We start from the raw sequence: 19,894 nt of genomic DNA on the forward strand, positions 1-19,894 counted from the left end.
AATAAAACATTAAGATCAGATACATCAGTCTAATTGTTTCCAGTACAGGAAGAGTTAAGAAACTCCAGTTGTTATCTCTATGCAAAAAAGCCATTAAGCTCTGGAGAGGGCTGTCTTCTGACTTTTATTATCTCAAGTGTTTTCTTTTTCTCTGCCAGAGGAGAGGTCATTAGTTCACAGACTGCTCTGAAATAATCATTTTGAATGCTGAGTGTTGTGTAAATCTGCACATATTAGAGAATGATGCAATGTTAGAAAAAACACTATATACCTGAAAATAAAAATATGAGAATATTCTCCTTGCTGCTAATCTTCTAGTAATTATTCATAGTACACAACCAATTCATTATATTATATATTTTTTTCCGCTTCAGTGTCTCTTTAAGCACAGCAGAGCCCACAAAAGCCCGAGAAGTTGGCTTTCACCACTGTGTGAGGACAGCCGGCGATTTGTGCTGGTTAGATGATCGCCGGGACTCGACTGTATTGAGAAATCGCCGAGCACATTAGTTAGTGTGCAAAGTAAGAAAAAATGACACAAAGACAGACTTGTTTTTTTTTTCTCCAGATTTATTTATCACTGTTCCATAAAGACTTATACTATAATGAAGTCAAAAAATATATATATATATATTTATTATATAATAATTTTTCCTACTTGCACAATATCACTAATACAGTAACAGAAGTAAGAATTGTTCTCCCTCCTCTCCTCAGTAAGGTGCAATCATCCTCACGCAGGACAACCCCCCCAATTCCAGACCCTCGCACTGGCGGCAGTGAGGTCATGTGATCTATGGGTCAGCTTGTCATGTCAGTGACACTCATCTCACAGTATAGGGACTTCTGCAGCCCAGATCAGAATGAAAATTAACAGCAGGGGGGACACGGCTTCATAGTCATCAGCAGGATTCACTCGATGTGCGTGTCCCTTTAAATGACGGAAAATGAACGCTCTCTGTGTACGATCCATCTGTTTACTAGGAGGTCTGATGTACTGAGCGCCTCCAGAGATCTCCAATGGGGGTATCAGAAGGGACGCCGCAACCAGGACTGCACGTGTTACTAATGAGCTACTGTCAAGTGGGTCATATCAGATTGTAGCAAGGGTGCTGAGAGCTGCATGAATTAGTGGTTGTAGTTGCAGCTAGAGTGCAGCATATTACATCAGAGTGTGAGTGTGAATTACTGGCTATGTGATGACAACTGCAGGGGGTCTACCTGGGTCATGTCAGATCAAAGTGAGAGGTGTATGAATTACTGGCTATGTCATTGCAGCGGCATATTCTGCAGCTAGAGTTCTGCTTGTGTTGTATCAGTTCAAATTGGGGTGTGTGTGAATTGCTGGATGTGTGTTTGCAGTTGCAGCACCTGCAGCTAGAGGGCAGCCTGGCTCATACTGTATCACAGTGAAGACTGCTAAAGGGTGTGTGAATCAGTGGCTGTGTGGTTGCAGTTGCAGCAGCTACCACCAGAGGGCAGCCTGGGTCATATCAGAATGCAGAACAAGGATGCTGAAAATTATCTCTGCAGGAGCCTGCAATTACACAGCTGCTTATTTACTTACCTTTCAGGACCCCCCACTATGTCCCCACATAACCCAGGTGAGGCTGCCATTAATAAAAGATCACCTAAAGGCAATTGGCCCATTCTTGGTTCTGAGCTCCTTATGGTACCACGAGTGCAGATGCTTGGAGATCTCGGGATCGATTCCTCAGTAGGGATAGTTAATGAGATGCTTATTAATTTTGAGTTGATGCAAATGTTATGAAGTGGAAAAATCGAATAAAGCATCTTGCAGCATTTTGATTGGCCCATTTCCAAGCTGAATAAATTATCCTACAATTAGCATAACATTTGCATGGATTCCAAATCATTGCCGTCTCATTGGCTATCCCTGCTCCTCAGTAAAGGTGGGTACACACATCAGATAAAAGTCTTTGGAAAATGAAAGATCACAGACCAATTTTACCCGCTTCCATGTAGTATGAGAGCCATACTCTACACCAGGCATGGGCAAACTTGGCCCTCCAGCTGTTGAGGAACTACAAATCCCACAATGCATTTGCCTTTATGAGTCATGACTGTGGCTGTCAGACTTCTGCAATACATTGTGGGACTTGTAGTTCCTCAACAGCTGGAGGGCCAAGTTTGCCCATGCCTGCTCTACACAGTCTACTCTATGGAGCTGAACTCCCCATCAGAAATCTTTGCAAGATGCTGCACACACAGATGCTGTACACATTCAACAGATCAGTATCTGCAAAAGATCTGTTCCTGTAAAAGATATCTGCAGATCTCATACACACCGGACAATCATCTGCAGATCAGATCCACCAGGATGGATCTTTGGATCTGCAGATGATTGTCTGATCTGCAGATGAATGTCTGTTAAACAAGGTGTGTATGAGATCTGCAGATATCATAGACTATAAATGCATTTTGCAGGAACGGTTCTTTTGAAGGAACTGATCTTTTGTAGATACTGATCTGTTGCATGTGTGCAGCATCTTTGTGTGCAGCATCTTGCAAAGATTTTTATCTAATAGGGAGTTCATCTCAAAAGAATAGACTGTGTAGGTATGGCTCTCATACTACATGGAGAGGGGTAAAATTGGTCTGTGATCTTTCATTTTCCAAAGACTATTATCTGATGTGTGTACCCACCTTAAGTCAGACCTTATGTGTACATGGACAAACAGACGGGCGCCGGAACCTGGATCTGTGTGGAGACATTGAGCCTGGTCTGCTGAGAGTTCTGTCTGGAAATCACTGGAGAACAGTGGTTTCCACCACCCCATGTATAGACTTCCACTTAGGGCCCGTTTCCACTTGTGCAGTGAGATTCGGCGTGGGAAAAATTTACATGCGGATGCGAATTTTGCATGTGGATGTATGCAAATTTTTATTGCGATTTCGCATGGATGACTATGTATGCGAATTTAACCATGGCAGTGTCTGTGTGCTTTTTCATTGTTTCTATGCGAAATTGAACGAAAATTCGCATATTAAAACCGCATGCGAATTTCCTATTAAATACATTGTATGCGAATCGCATAGCGGTATGCGAATTCTGATGGCTCTGCCGTGCAGATTTTTTCTGCACAGAAAAACGCTCAGAAATCCTGACGAGTGGAAACAGCCCCATCCACTTGTATTGCCCATGCGAATTCGCGATAGTGGAAACGGGCCCTTATACAAGGCCAAAGTCTCCACTGACAGATTCTGTTCCATCTTTCCAGATCATTTCACATTATAATAAACAGGAGTCCCCCCTCCATGCAGGAAGAATGGCACCACCCGGAGGCAGGACTTCCTGTTACCGCATGGGTTAGCGAGAAGAGGGCTTTGACCCACAGCAGCCAATCACAGCTCGCCTCCCACTGCCATTGTCCTCAGGCCAATGAGAGCTGAATATTGATTGGTTGCTTTAGGTCAGCACGGTTCACACATCACTAATAGGGGCTGATCAAAGAGATGCAAATTTTTCCTAGTTTATACAAATATATGCAGCTTAAAAAAGGACCAATCAATTTAAACCTGGGTTTAAATTGATTGGTCCATTTTCAAACGGCATACTTTTGCATACAAATTTGCATAAATTAGCATCAACTCAGAAGAATTTGGTTCTCTTTGCTTTTCATTAGCTGACTTATGAAAAAAAGTTAATTTGTTACATTCTGTAGAATTGCTGACATGACGACTCCAAATACATAGAACCAGATACATCTTATCTTATATAATATATATGTGTATATAAATATTTTATTATATCGCATCCAAAAATATATTATGAAATAGATATATACACTCTCTTATATCCTGTCTGTACACGTGACATGACCTTCACTATATATCTTTATATATATAATATATAATATACATTTATAAATAAGCCTTATATATATATCATAAAAATATATAGAAAAATATGGCTATATCTCTTTATAAAACTGCCTGTGTACATATATATGATGTGCTGTATATGGCAGTATGCACACACATATGTTTCCATAGTAAGGGTCATTGCACCTTTTCCTGACACACTGAAATAGAGAGTCTGCACATGCTGAGATCAGTCCATAGAGTGAGAGTCAGCCCTTGTGGGCAGAATAACTATAAGCATGGGCCGGCCTGGGGATGCTGAGATCAGTCCATAGAGTGAGAGTCAGCCCTTGTGGGCGGAATAACTATAAGCATGGGCCGGCCTGGGGATGCTGAGATCAGTCCACAGAGTGAGTGTCAGCCCTTGTGGCTGTAATAACTATGAGCATGGGCCAGCCTCTAGTGCTGAGATCTGTCTATAGTGAATGAGTGTCATCCCTTGCTGCCACAAAAGTTATAAGCATGGGCTGGCCTCCGCTGCCGGGATCTCTCCTTGGAGGGAATGTCGGCCCCTGGAGCCTGAATAACTTTCAGCGTTGGGCGGTCTTAGAGGCTGAGATCAGTCTGTGAATGTTAGCCCCTGTGGCTGGAGTAACTATAAGCGTGGGTTGGCCTCAGACACTGAGGTCTGTCCACAGCCTGAGTACCAGCACCTGTGGGTGGGGTAACTATCAGCATGGGCTGGCCTCAGACACTGAGATCTGTTCACAGACTGAGTGCCAGCCCCTGTGGGTGGAGTAACTATCAGCATGGGCCGGCCTCAGCAGCTGACATCTCTCTTCCTATCCCTCTCTCTGACACACAGATACTCCTAATCAGCAGCTTGTAACATGATATCTGTATTCATGATAATAACTGGCTCTTCTAGGGTTCCCGGCAGCCACACATAACCGCCCCGTCCAGGTCCACACGTACAATACAGGTCATGGTAGCAGAAACCTACAAACTGAGTATAAAAAAAAAACACATTTATCTACAACACAAGCTGGAGGGGAGGCCAGCACGGCTGCACACATAATCACAGTGAAAAGCATTGGGTGGTTAGCTCTGCATGCAGCATAAACACATTACAAATGCTGATTAGGAGCAAAATCACATATTGCAGACAGTCCCTGCAGCTGGGAGAGTGAAAAGTTGTCCCTGCAGGGGGCGTCCTATCAAAGAAGTGAGAGCAGTGCTCTCTGGTCCCTCTAGGAGGTGCTCTACCAACAGAAAAGTATATGACTAGCTGGCTTCTAAAGGTGTCACTATCTCAGCATGATGGAGTGCACTACACTCTGGTTCCTGTAGGGGTCACTTCACCACCAGAACGTGGCTCAAAACACACCTTTGTCTCTGTCAAAACCCAGTACACCTCCTTCTCTGAAAGAGGAGGAGTCCCTTTGTCTATCATGGGCAGGAAAACTCCACCATGGGAGGAGCTTCAAGTTCAGCACATGCCCCTCAGTCTGACATGGGAGGGATTACAGATTCACCACACCCCTCCCTCTGGCCTGGGAAAGGTTACACTACTGTTTCTGGCAGAGGAGGAGCTACAGGCTCAGCACATCTCCCTTTGGTAATGAAGGGAGCGGGGTTCAGCACACACCATTTTTCTGGAAGGGAAGGGGGCTACAGGCTCGGCACACACCAATTTGCCTGGCAGAGGAGGGGTAACTGGCTCAAGACATCCCCTTTAAACTGGCATGCAGATTGATCACACCCCATTCTCTCTGGCAGAGGAGGGTGTACAGGCTAAACCCATGCCATTGTTTCTGGTAAGGAAGGGGTTACAGGCTCAACACACACCCTTTTAATTGGCAGAGGAGGGATTACAGGTTAAGACACACCCTTTTAACTGGCAGAGGAAGGGCCACAGGCTCACCAACCACCATTCTCTCTATCAGAGGTGGGGTTCATGACTTTGGTAGACAGTCTTCTGGCAGAGAGGAGGTGAGTACAGTTCTGATACAGACATGGAAATTAACGTTCCCCATCCCATCCCATCTCACACCATTGGTCGAGGCCTCTGGACATCTGAGAAGATGATGCACTTTCTCCTGGTCCCGGGGTCCCTCTGGCAGTAGAGCAGTTCATTTCATCTTGGTCACTGAAGTGGAATGTAGCGAGGAGGAAACTTCTTGACAACGCTCAGCCCTTCGCACACTCCCATCAGAAGGGGGTGAGGGGTATGAATTGTTCACAGATATATAGAGAAGAGGGTGCAGTCATGGAGGATGATATTAGAAATGAGCAGAGAAGAGTAGAGGGTTGCGGCGCGAGATTTATGAAATCTGAGGAGTGAAGGTGAAGCTAACCATAGACACAGTGCTTTGCCAGACTGGTGGCCCAAGTCTTCAGATGGACAATCCTTCATGAGAAGCATCTTTCTATAAGCACCGATATTTCCCAACCAAAAGGAGCATCTATTCTCACAGTACATGTTGGATGGTAACATATTATCGGAACAGGAGTTGAAGGTAGGCCATATGGATACGAAAAGCCAGCACTGATTTTACTGGCAGGCAGTCTATTGCAAAAGATCGCTTTACTTAAAACATGAACAATCTTTCTTAGGTGAGTGAACATTCAACTCAAAATTAAGTTGTCCTTCAGACCACAATCTTATGTCTATGGGTTATCGAGGCAGATAGGGTTGGGTGTGACAATGGAGGCAAGCGTAAGAGGAGAGCTGGAACTTAAGAATGATGATTCTGCTGAGGAGCAGAGGAAACAATGGAGATTTGGACAGAGAGACAAGCGTGAGTATACAACAGTGGAGAAGATCAACCCATTATTGTGGAGCGAAAGGGTAGAAGAAGAATTATCAGCGCTTAATTTTGGAGGAAATATGAGGCTGATTTCTTAGAGCCCAACTAATTCCAAATTTGACGTTGTTAAGTTCTGAATGGGCCAATTTCGCTTGGTAGAAGTATTGCTTTTGGCACTACATTTTCAAATCACAAAATTAGATTGGCAGCTGTGCTTGTCTGCTGTGGTACCCCTATCCATAATGACACAAGACCCCCAAAGTGGGGGTCTTGAAATCTCACTTCCTGTAAACTACATAAGGGTGTGCCGGCATAATAACTGCCCTATACCCAGGCCCATATCTTCTGCCTAAAACTGAATATGGATGAGGTGGGTGGTGAACTGTGCAGCTAAAGAAACAACTGTGCAAATTACTTCCATGCTCCGCCCTTGTCACTGCCCTTTGCTGCCACCCTTAGCCACATGTTTTCTACAGAAATGATGGGAAATATAGTTTGTCCTCTCTATTTTTCCTAATTTGGGAGACACATGGTCACTCATGATCAACCCACCCACTCACCAGCTGAATCTGGGCAGGAGGCAAACTATACTTCCATTTGGCAAGCATGTTTGAACTGTATGATTTCCACCACTTTCCCTCTATACCAGGGATGTCGAACTCCAGTCCTCAAGAGCCAAGGTCTTCACACATTTTTGGCACAGCTCAAATTGATAGGACTGAATCAGGAACGGTGTGGCGCATCAAGCACAACACATTTCTCCATTGCTCAGTTCATTCTAAACACTGTTATGGATAGAGTCCTGGGGACTGGAGTTCGACGACTGTGCTTTATACACTATATCACATGTCAACCCGATGTCTATTAGAATGTGCTTTGATCAAATTTGGGTTTAGTTGGGTTGGAGAACCAGAATAACTTCCCAATTTTCAAACTCAGGATTCTAGAGGATGCAGAGATGGTATCTTAATGAGCGAGTGGAGAAAACATCATATACCTCCATATTTATATAAAGAGGAGTAGAAAGAACATGAGTAACCTCCACCGTAGATAAGGAGGAGTAGAAGGAACATGAGTGGCCTCCATTGTAGATCAAAAGGAGTAGAAAGCATATGAGATATCTCCAGTGTAGAAAATGAAAATAGTGGAAGGGACAGGAGAGAACTCACTGTAGATGATAAGGATTGGAAAGGTCACCATTGTAGATAATGAAGACTTAGAAGGGCATGACGGCATAGTGCACCATGGAAAAACACAAATGATGGTGATGAGGTTGAGCAGATGGGTGAGAGGGTAGATGAGTGATCCCTAGGATGGACAGCAGTGGTGACCATCTACATGGAATGGACAGGTTGGCTGCATGAGGAAAATAAAAGAGGAAGAGGGAGTGAATTTTATGTTTCAGAGTGCCAGGAGTGAGGGGGAGCTGAGCGAGTCGGAGGATGAGCGCTCGCTTCCGCTGCTTCGCTGGTACCGGGCTCCACAGGTTCCTCCCTCTGGGGTGGTGAACACAAATGAAGATGTATAAGCTCCAGGGCCGCTGGCACAGTCTGTGTCCGGTAGTGGCGGCAAACATATAGGGAATGATACCTCCGTTTGAGGGGGATACGAGGGCAGGAGTCCTCCAAGAGAGAAGGAGATGGATGGGTCGGTTGGGGGCAGGTCCGGGTCCTCATAGGGCAGTTTACATGTTGGCCGATGGGTGAGAAGCGCAAACTCCAGCTGTTCCTTCTGTCGCTGCAACTCGTCAATCTCAGCCTCCAGTGTGGACTTCTCTTCTTCTAAGATGTCAGTTTCCTACAAGGGGAACACAGAGGACTAATTACTACAGAGCGTCTTACTAATAATTCTTGTACAATTACACAGATACATGTCTCCTATTAGAGACCATCTTTATCTCCATATCAATGGCTAATAACTGTGAATAGCCACTGATATATCCTATTAACAGTGGAAGGTACAACCTGTAAAAATAACACATGGACCTCATTTTTAGAGCATAGAGAATAAGGCATTAGCAATGGTATTCAATCGTCTCAGAAGATATTCTATGGACAATATAGGTCAAGTATGGAACGTTAAAATTCTTCTATTTTGAGTAGTTTTCTTGCTCCGCAAGATCCAGAATTCCTGTGGGAATAACGGGTTATCATGTTATCAAAATCAGGCACAGACACTTTGAGAGAAATAGGCTCCATAAACATAGGTCACACTTAAAGTGAACCAGAGATGAAGCACCCTCATGTATTTTACCATATAGATCAGTGGGAACATTAGAGAAAACACCTACCCTGCTGTCTGCTTCATTCTTCACTGTTCAGCCTGCATGTTATCAGCCCTGATAAAATCCCCGACTGAGCATTCAGTCTGGCTTTGCTCAGGAATCATTATAGCTGAGTCATTATAGCAAAGCCAGAAGGGGGCAGGCTTGGGCTTAAAAAGACATCAGAGAAGACAGACTCTGCTATAATGATTCCTTAGCAAAGCCAGACTGAATGCTCAGTCGGGGATTATATCAGGGCTGATAACAGGCAGGCTGAGCAGAGAAGAATGAAACAGAGAGCATGGTAGGTGTTTCCTCTAATGTTCCCCCAGATATACAGTATATGGTAAAATACGTGAGGGTGCTTTGTCTCTGGTTCACTTTAAGGCGCCATAAACAATGATCAAAGAGCTTTGGGCTCTAGAAATCAGGGTTTGTAGAAAATTGGTTCTTCTCAAACATGTCATAAACACCTTGTATTCCAAGATATATGGGCTGTAAATGTATTACCCAGAAGTGTTAGTCACATGTACATGACGTTCAAGACATATGAATCATTTAAGGCACAGAAATATGGATCATAAGAGTTTAAGTCTCCAGATATGTGCAGACAGTTGGGGCTCCAGAAATCAAATCACAATTTGGGCACACTAAATATAGGTGAAATAAGTGGGTCATAGTAACTTAGGGTTCCTAAATGATGGTTTACAGACAACTTGGTCTTCATAGACGACTGAGGTGAAGAAGTATCACCATAGAAACTTGGTGTTCCTGAATTATGGACCATGGACAGTTGGGGCTGATGAAATAGGGTGCTAGAAATCCAGATGGACACTTCTGACTCTAAACACACATCAGGAACACTTGAAGCCACCTCAAACGCTCAATAAAGCTCCTACATGGAGATTTTTTTTAAGCTTATCTATTGACTTCTTTTTAAGGATTGTTAGTTGTTGGAGGTTCACAAGAATTGTCACTTACACTCTGTAATCGGTCAGTCAGTTCTCGTCTACGGTTCCGACATTTGGCAGCAGCTAGCTTGTTTCTCTCTCTGCGCACACGTCTCTTCTCTTCCTCTTCAGGTGTAAGCTGTGTATAAAAAAATAGATAAAAACGTTGAAAGGTCACATTTCTGCTCTTAGGTTTGTGAAGTACGTTAATCTAGTCCAGGTGCACTCACCGCCTCTTCTCTGGTCCTCTTACGCGTACGAGTGGGCCGGGATCCCTCTGATCCAGCTGTGGCAGTAGAAGGAGCTGTGCTATAAGTCGACCTGGTTGGTGAGGCATAGCTGGGGCCTGGCAGGTCATATGGGTCCAGCGATGGTCCTGGTGTTGGTTGGGACTGAGCCATGGATGATATAAGAGCCGGCGTGACCAACCACTGTAGGTCCTGGCTACTGGTGATGGCAGTAACGGTTGGTACGAAGGAGGTCGGAACATCACATAGGGCAATACACTCCTAGAATTAGGAAGACAGAGGTGTCAAGTAGAAGAACAGTGTATAGTATAGAAAAATTATGAATAATGTTTACTGATTTAGCCCAGTTTTTGAGGGGCTGGTCACTTACCCGGTGAGCCTGGACACCAGTCAAGATGCCTCATTGTCATATCCCTCTGTAATCATATTCATTCCCATTGTCAGAATCTCTCAGGTTCACATTACCCTATTATATGCCTACTGTCAGTCATATCCATCCATTATCATATTGCCCTAATCATACCCATCTCTCCAGACATAGCTTGACCACAATCATGTCTTGCCATATCTCCAGTGGTCACATCCTCCAAGTTCTTTACCCAGACATATACCTACAGTGTCCTATAGCCCTCAAATAACTCCTAGCAGTCATATTTCCCAGTCATATACCCTCATATTTCCCTGGTCAGGTCTCTTGAGTTTTATTTCCTCATCTCAAGCAGTCATGTCTCCCCAGGTATTTTCCCCAGTCATGACACTTCTAGTCCAGTTGTATTTACCCAGGCACATCCCGCCAGTTACATTTCTCAGATTGCGTCTATTCCAACTATCCATATTTGCTAGATCATGTTCTCCAGCCATTGTTCCTGTTCAAGCTCCACTAGTTATTTTTCTCAGGCCTTGACCACCCAGCCATAATTTTCAGCTTATGTCCCCCCAGTCATTTTCCCTGGTCGTTCCTCCAAGTTATATTTCCCTGGTTATGTCCCTTAGTAACATTTCCATAGTCGTGTCCTCCAACCTAAATTTCCCTTTTCTTCCCCCCCACCCCCTCATCATGTATCCCTGGAAGATCACCTCACTCACGCCCCTCCATCGTATTCCCCCAGCCATTTCTCACAGTTATTTTTCCCAGTCATGTCCCCCCCTCCCACCATATTTCCCCATTCATCATTTTTGCCCTGTCTTGTCCCCACAAGTTTTATTTTCCAGGTCGGGTCCCCAAACCATATTATCTTAATCATGTTTTCCAGTCATTTCTCCAATCATGTTTCCATTCAGATCTTTCAAGTCGCGTACCCCAGTTATATCTTTCCAGTCATATTTCCTCAGTCATGTCCCCAGTCCTATTTGTCCTATTTCTCTAGTTGCCCCCCCTCCCCCCCATAATATCTCCGCAAGTTATATTCACAGCCACATTTCTTCAATCATGTCCCCAATCATCTCAACCAAATCTCTGAAGTTACATTTTCCCAGTTGTGTCCCCCAGTCCTATCTTTCCATTATTATTTCACCAATCTTTCCCTCATTCATATTTCCCCAACTGTGTCCCCCACACGCGTTTCTTCAGTCATGTACCCCCAGTCATATTTTCCTGGTCATGTCCCCTCAGTTAAAATTTCCAGGTCTGGACCCACCAAGTTCATTTCCCTAGTCATGTTCCCTCAGTCATGACCCCCCCCCTCCCGATTTCCCCCACCCACCCTCACTCTACCCAGTCATATTTACCCAGTCATGTCCCCCCAGACACATTGCTCAGGCCCCTTTTAAGGTGCGTGTACACATCTGATTTTTCCAAACAACCGGTCGTTTGAACGACCGGGCATTTGGACGTAAAATCGGGCGTGTGTACAAACGGTTGTTCAGCTGATAATGCTGGTTTTGACAGATCCGCTTGGCGGATCGGTCAACTCCAGTCTTATCAGCTGAACGATCGTTTGTACACACGCCCGATTTGACGTCCAAACGACCGGTCGTTTGGAAAAATCAGACGTGTATATGTACCTTAACATTTAATCAGTTGCTCTCATATATAACTGAAAGAAAATGGCACAGTTCCCACTCAATGCGTTTTAACTGAAATTTTTTTTACAATGCACTGCTATGGAAAAAAACGCGTACTAACGCATGCCAACTCATTAAAGGGAACCTTAACTGAACAGGGGGTGAAGAGTTTCAATTACCTGGGGCTATTACCAGCCCCCTGCAGCAGTCCTGTGCCCTCGGAGCCGCTCTGGAATCCTCCGGTCCCCCGCTGTCACTTAGTTTCGTTTTTGACAACTCACCAGTCGGCCGGCCGCCATGCGTATTATTAGACGCATTCCCTACTGCAATTAGCGCTGTTGCGGACCGCAACACGTACAAAAATACGCGTTGCCGCATATCTATGCATGCGGAATGTGGCAATGCGTATTTTTGTGTGCGTTGCGTTCCCCAACAACGCTAATTGCAGTAGGGAATGCGTCCAATAATAATACGCATGGCGGCCGTCCGACTGGTGAGTCGGAAACTAAGTGACAGCGGGGGACCGGAGGATTCCAGAGCCGCTCCGAGGGCACAGGACTGCTGCAGGGGGCTGGTAATAGCCCCAGGTAAGTGAAACTCTTTACCCCTCGTTCATTTAAGGTTCCCTTTAAGTGTAAATGAGCCCTCAGTCAAACTTCCCTATTCATCATAACCTTCCAGTCAAGGCTGGTCTCTAATATATGCTACGATCACATTGAAGAGGGGCAAAGCAGGTCATCTCAGCGCCGTACTGAGTTGAGCGCCGCTATAGCAACAATGCCATAGTCCGCAGCCCACACACGGGTAATTTGGGGTGACGGCAATGCTCCTTCTGAATTGCTCCGACTCGGAGGGGCAATATTATTTAACACCACAGGGAATTTCAGCTGCAGCAGGGTGAGTCATCAATCGGCTCTCCCTGCTCCCAAATCACCGGCAGCGATACAATACCTACGCATAGAGGGGGGTGCAAGGGGGAAGCCCCCTGCTAAACATTTACATGATTCCCCCCTCTGCTTCCCATGAGACATTCTTTCTGAAAAATAACCCCACCCCCTCCCCTAATGTGGTTCATGTTCTGTCCTCCTCCTGCTTTTAGCCCTCATTGATATATCCCTAATGCCTGGTACACACCATGCAATTTCCCGCCAGATAGATAGATGGGTCAAATTAATTATTTTCGACAGGTCTGATCTGATATCCAATCGTATTTCCGACCGATTTTGGGTAGAAGTGGTCGGAATATAGATCAGAAATAATCGATTTGACCCATCTATCTGGGGGGAAATTGCATGGTGTGTACCAGGCATTACTGTGCTGAATGTGATTTGCTGTTGGCCAACTATCAACGTGGACCAATCCGAATCCAGCAGCCTGCCAAGATGGTAGCCACTGTAAGAGGGTGTCAGTAAAAGTGGGTTTTGGCTACAAACATTCCTTAGGAGTTAGTGCCCCACAGTCAACTTCCCAGCCCATGTCACCCTGCAGTCACCCCCCCCCCCCCCAGCCATTCACTCCAAAGTCAACCCCCCAATTCCCAAGCCATATTGCCATGCAGTTATACCCCCCACCCACCAGTCATATATATATATATATATATATATACCCCCTTAGCCATGTCACCCCACTGTCTGCCCTGTCATAAACCCCACAGATGTAACCCCCCAGCCATATTGCCCCACAGTGATGCCCTCTCCCCTACAGCCATATCTCCCCACAGTCATATTCTCTCACCCAAGCCATTTCACCCCATAGTCATGTTTCCCTTATAGACATATCTCCCCCTATTTGTGTCCCCTGAAAGTTGAACCCCTCCCCCTGCAGACATGCCCCCCCTCCCTTTCCTGTTTCATTCCATCTTGAAGTTCATATTCAATTGTGGATGGAGGTGAGATGGATCTGTGAGATGCTGTAATGGTAAAGTGGTGAACAGGATTGGTCACAGCTACTGGACACACCTCCTGCACTCCCACTACTAACCACATAAAGCCTACCTACAGTATATGGAGTATATGCCTAGAGAGGGGAGTATTCAATGATAGCCCAGCACTGTCATAACATACAGTGCTCTTTACCTGCATTGCCAAAGTGTGTGAGGGTGAGAACATATTCCTGTGTGTGTGTGTGTGTGTGTGTGTGTGTGTGTGTGTGTGTGTGTGTGTGTGTGTGTGTGTGTGTGTGTGCGCGCGCGCACATGTGCATGTGTGTGTGGTGTGTCAGGGTGAGAACATGTTCCTGTGTGTGCGCACATGTGTGTGTGTGTGTACGTGTGTGTGTATGTATGAGTGTGTGCGCAGGCACGCATGTGCGTGTGTATATATGTGTATGTATGAGTATGTGCGTGCGGGCACGCATGTGCGTATGTGTGTGCGCATACGTGTGTGTGCGTGCACACGTGTGTATGCATGTGTGTGGTGCGCGTATGTGTGTGTGTATGTGTGTGTGGTGTGTCAGGGTGAGAACATGTTCCTGTGTGTGTGGGTTAGTGTGTGTGTACAAGTCATTGTATATGTGCAATATATATATATGTGTGTGTATGTGTGTGTGTGTGTGTGTGTGTGCGTGCACACGTGTATGTGTGTGCGGGCACGCATGTGTGTGTGTGCGCGCATGTATGTGTGTGTGGTGTGTCAGGGTGAGAACATGTTCATGTGTGTTTGGGTTAGTGTGTGTACAAGTAATTGTATATGTGCAATATATATATACATATCAGAGAGTGAGTGTGTGTATTTGTGTCAATTTGTGCTTAGGTTACTTTGTATTGTATGTATGCACGGCAGTGTGTGTACAGTATACATATCAGAGAGTGAGAATGTGTGTGTGTGGTGTGTCAGGGTTAGTGTGTGTGTGTACAAGTCATTGTGTGTGTATATATATATATATATATATATATATATATATATATACATACCACAGAACTATGTCAGGTTGGCATCTATGGCATAACTCAGTGTATGTATGTGCATATGTGTGTGCACATGTAAATACGTCACTGTGTGGTTAATATGAAGTTGTAGTGACGTCAGACACAGTAACTCAGCTTTGGCGTCCTGTGTGTGCCCCCACTCTCACTGCAACCCACCATCTCTCACCCCATGATGTCACTTGGCAGTGACGTCGCACTCACCTGCGGTGCAGTAGCTGCGGGGGGGCTACCAAATGAATCCACTGATGACAGGTACTGAGACTCCGCAGACGGGGAGGAGCTGGAGGAATCGTAGCCCTGGTACATGTCCTATCACCAGCAGGACCGCCACCACACCAGAACCAGAGCAGAAGTCCAAGAGTCCAGAACTAAGAGAAAGCAGGCTGATCAGAGGTCAATGAGAGTCCAGAGGGGTCACGATGCACAACTATGAGGGTCTACTCTAGGGTCACAATCCAGAAGCAGGAGACACCAGTAGGATCACAGTAAAGGACTAGGAGAGACCAGGATCACAACCCAGAACTAGAAGATTCCAGAACACCATGAGTCCAGAAGGAGTATCAGAGTCCAGATCTGAAGAACCCCCGAGCCACAATGGTCCAGGAGTATTAGAGTTCAGAACCAGGAAAGATCAGAAGCAAAACTTCCTTCAGACCAAGGTTCAGAATCACAGGTGGTCTTCCAGAATTGCTATATGCGTGTGTTCAGCAACACGCTTACTAGACCCACATGGTGAGATCTGTCTGACTCCACTGTCACAATGTGGCCACAAGACTCAGATGTGATACAATGTATCCAGTGGCCTCCACTGGCAACCGTCACTATGTATCCAGGTAGAGGACTTCACTGGCAACTGTCACAATGTATCCAGGGGACTCCACTGACAACTGTCACAATGTATCCCGGGGACCCCACTGACAACTGCCACAATGTATCCAGAGGACAACTGGCACATGTATCCAGGGGACTCCACTGACAACTGGCACATGTATCCAGGGGACTCCACTGACAACTGGCACAATGTATCCAGGGGACTCTACTAATGTCACAATGTACCCAAAGAACTCCGGCAGGTGACACAATGTATGCAGGGGACTCCGGCAGGTGACACAGTGAATCCAAGGCAAGGGGCTGGTGAGGGACAAAAAACGCGATCGGTGAAGAACAAGCTCCGCACAGCCGATGAAGGGGTCCAGGAAAAGTGCAGCAATGTGGGGGGATCCGGCGGCGATGCTCGTAGCTCCTCTCTGCAGCTCGGCTCTCAGATTTATGAATGAAGCTCACATCAGTCTCCTATTTATACCAGAGGAGCCCACCCCCCTGACGTCACTACACTGTTCTTCCCAATATCTCTGGAGCCACAGCAGCCAGCGCCCCCAAATCCGGCCCAGAGCACCCCCAGCACCGGCTGCCCCATCCCTGAAAATTGCAGCCATCTAGCTGCCCCAGGAGCCGAGATATCGGGGCAGAAAGGGCAAGAAGGGCGGCCCCGCCCACCCGGAGTTCCTGTGACGTACATAGCCATATATGGTGTTGTCTTTGCTGTGTTTATCTGGTTACTAAGGAGTGACGTTAGAGGGAATCCCTGCTCTCAGCTCGGCACACACTGCTGTATTAATAGTAACTGGCCGCCTTACTATGCTGAGCAGCGCTTCTATATACAGATTATACTATATTTCACTTATACAGGATAATAATACACAGGCTGTACTATGTTCCATTTATTCATGATAAGAATACAGAGATTAGATTATATACCATTTATATAGGGTAATATTACACATATTATATTATAGTTCATGTATTTAGGATAATACTACACAGACTGCATTGTATTGCATCTATACATGAAAACAATACACAGATATGCCATCTATATAAGGTAATACCACACAGAGTATAACACAATCCATCTATACAGAATAATTTATATTAGATTGTACGATATTCCATCTATAATAGGATACTATGCTATAATCCATCTATACCGGACTACGCTATATTCCATCTATAATAGGATACTATGCTATAATCCATCTATACCGGACTACGCTATATTCCATCTATAATAGGATACTATGCTATAATCCATCTATACCGGACTACGCTATATTCCATCTATACAGGGCTATTCTATATTCCATCTATATACAGAGCCGGATTAAGGCTAAATGGGGCCCTAAGCAAAGTTACTGATTTGGGCCCCCCCATCATGTCGTAATAGAATCAGAAGATGCAGCTGCACAGCAATATGCCGCACACACCGGGCAGCCGAGCTACTGGTTGCTATGGGCAACAGCACGCTTTCCTCTGTGGGTGCACAATGCAGGGAATAGCAGCGGCAAAATGTGAGAGTGAGAGATGAATGGCTGGGACATTTGCACTCAGGGGCTGGGGCACCCCTGTGAAGAGGGCGCCAGATATCACAGCAGCAGCACTTTCCCCCTGCATCTCCAGCCTGGCGATAGCAGAAAGCTCTGGACACCGCCAAACCAGAAGCCGTTCCCCAGACAGAATTACATAACCACTCCCACCACCGAACAACCAATTTCCTCCCAAACTAGACAGCCACCATGCAGCCTCCATCCCAGTGAATACGATAGTCCAGCAGAGAAGGCAGCCGCAGTGGGGGAGAATGACAGCACCAGATGAATCACATTCACCTATTGCGATCCAAGCAATAGAGGTCCCGTCATCCGGAGCCCATCTGTCTCCTCTAGAGTGCTGCCGCTCTGTTACTACTACTATTACTACTTCCTACTTCCTGTCTGATCTGAGAATCAGGAAGTTCAGAGCGAGCGGCTGCACTGTAGAAGAGACAGATGGGTTTCAGATGACGGGATCTCTATCGCTTGGATCATGGATAGGTGAGTGAGCGTTTGCCATCTGCTGCTATCATTCTTGCTGCAGCTGTGGTTCTCTGTGGGAAGGGAGGGTGGAGTGGGCAGCAGCAGAGCGCACAGTAGCAGGAGGGGGACCTAGGAGGAGAGCCTGGCTCTGAAGACAATCAGCAGCGCACGGCATCATTTGACAAGACAAGACAAATAACATTTATATCGCGCTTTTCTCCTGGTGGACTCAAAGCGCCAGAGCTGCAGCCACTAGGACGCGCCCTATAGGCAGTAGCAGTGTTAGAGAGACTTGCCTACGGTCTCCTACTGAATAGGTGCTGGCTTACTGAACAGGCAGAGCTGAGATTCGAACCCTGGTCTCCTGTGTCAGCAGCAGAGCCCTTAAAGGGACTCCAAGCAGTGCCTGTGGATATGCCTTTAAGCATACCCACAACTAATTGCATCCTCATTACATCCTCACACCTACCAGCATGATGTTTGTAATTATATCCCCCTGGGTTCCTTATATTTAATTGCATTGTGCTGAATCGAGCTGCCAACTTTGGAGAAAAGTCGTCCTGTGGCCGTGATTTCGATCGCGAAAATATCGAAAACTAAAAGGCATAGAGCAGCCGTTTATATATCATTGGAAAGAGGAGAAAAAGAGCTTTAAAATGATATGCATCTTTCCATAGTTACTGCACTGCTCAGAGTCCCTTTAACCATTATACCATCCAGCCACCGCTGACTTTGGAGAAAAGTCGTCCTGTGGCAGCGATTTCGATCGCGAAAATATCAAAAACTAAAAGGCATAGAGCAGGCGTTTATATACCATTGGAAAGAGGAGAAAGAGAGCTTTAAAATGATATGCATCTTTCCATAGTTACTGCACTGCTCAGAGTCCCTTTAACCATTATACCATCCAGCCACTGCTGACTTTGGAGAAAAGTCGTCCTGTGGCCGCAATTTCGATCGCGAAAATATCGAAAACTAAAAGGCATAGAGCAGCTGTTTATATATCATTGGAAAGAGGAGAAAGAGAGCTTTAAAATGATATGAATCTTTCCATAGTTACTGCACTGCTGAGAGTCCCTTTAACCATTATACCATCCAGCCACCGTTGACAGGATGGCAAGGGCTGGTTTATGTGCTGATGGGGCCCCTTTGACTCTGAATGGGGCCCCAAGCGACTGCTTTTGTTGCCTGGTCGGTAATCCGGCCCTGTCTATATAGGGCTATGCTATATTCCATCTATACAGGATACTACGCTATATCTATACAGGGTATCTATACAGGGCTATTCTATATTCCATCTATATAGGATACTATGCTATATCCTATCTATACAGGGCTATGCTATATTGTATCTATACCAGACTATACTATATTCCATCTATATAGGATACTATGCTATATCTATACAGGGCTATTCTATATTCCATCTATATAGGATACTATGCTATATCCTATCTATACGGGACTATACTTCTCAGACTATGCTATATTCCATCCATACAAGACTGTACTACACACAGAATATGCTATATTTCATGTATTTGGGATAACACTACACATACCATGCTATATTTGCCATATTACATCTGTACAGGACTATACTACACAGTCTATGCTATATTCCAACTACACATGATAACACTACATACTGTATACTATGCTATATTCAATCTGTACTATACAGTACTATGCAGACCATGCAGTATTCCATCTATACAGGACTATGCCATATTCCATCTATACAGACGTATGCCACACAGACTATGCAATATTCAATCTATACAGGATAACACTACATAGCTTATGCTATATTCCATCTATGCAGGATAACATTACACATACTATGCTATATCCCATCTGTGCAGGACTACACCTCACAAGAGCCTGTATAGTATAGTCCTTTATGTACTGTGCTGTATGTAATATAAAATAGTCTGTGTAGTATAGTTCTGTATAGATGGAATATAGCAGTCTGTTATTATAGTTCTGTATATAGATTGCGTTGTAGTGTTATACTTTGTA

At 45.3% G+C, this 19,894-nt stretch overlaps 1 protein-coding gene across 3 annotated transcripts; it reads right to left on the reverse strand.

The window, feature by feature from the left end:
* Window positions 1-801: 801 nt before the first annotated feature.
* Window positions 802-16,277, reverse strand: FOSB (FosB proto-oncogene, AP-1 transcription factor subunit). 3 transcript variants are annotated; one of them, XR_011023454.1, is made up of 5 exons: window positions 15,228-16,277; window positions 10,079-10,357; window positions 9,880-9,987; window positions 5,879-8,432; window positions 802-4,831 (listed from the first exon to the last, which is right to left on the reverse strand). XR_011023454.1 is itself a non-coding variant. In XM_068250092.1 (5 exons), the coding sequence occupies exons 1-5, from the start codon at window positions 15,330-15,332 to the stop codon at window positions 8,030-8,032; spliced, it is 801 nt and encodes a 266-aa protein (XP_068106193.1). In that variant the 5' UTR covers window positions 15,333-16,277; the 3' UTR covers window positions 802-8,029. The 3 variants fall into 3 exon arrangements, 2 of the variants coding, with proteins under 2 accessions (XP_068106193.1, XP_068106192.1); XM_068250092.1 differs by having other exon boundaries at window positions 802-8,131; window positions 8,226-8,432; XM_068250091.1 differs by having other exon boundaries at window positions 802-8,432.
* Between the last annotated feature and the right edge of the window lie 3,617 nt (window positions 16,278-19,894).

The sequence above is a fragment of the Hyperolius riggenbachi genome, chromosome 8 (genome assembly GCF_040937935.1).
Source record: "Hyperolius riggenbachi isolate aHypRig1 chromosome 8, aHypRig1.pri, whole genome shotgun sequence".
NCBI classification, from domain to species: Eukaryota; Metazoa; Chordata; class Amphibia; order Anura; family Hyperoliidae; genus Hyperolius; species Hyperolius riggenbachi.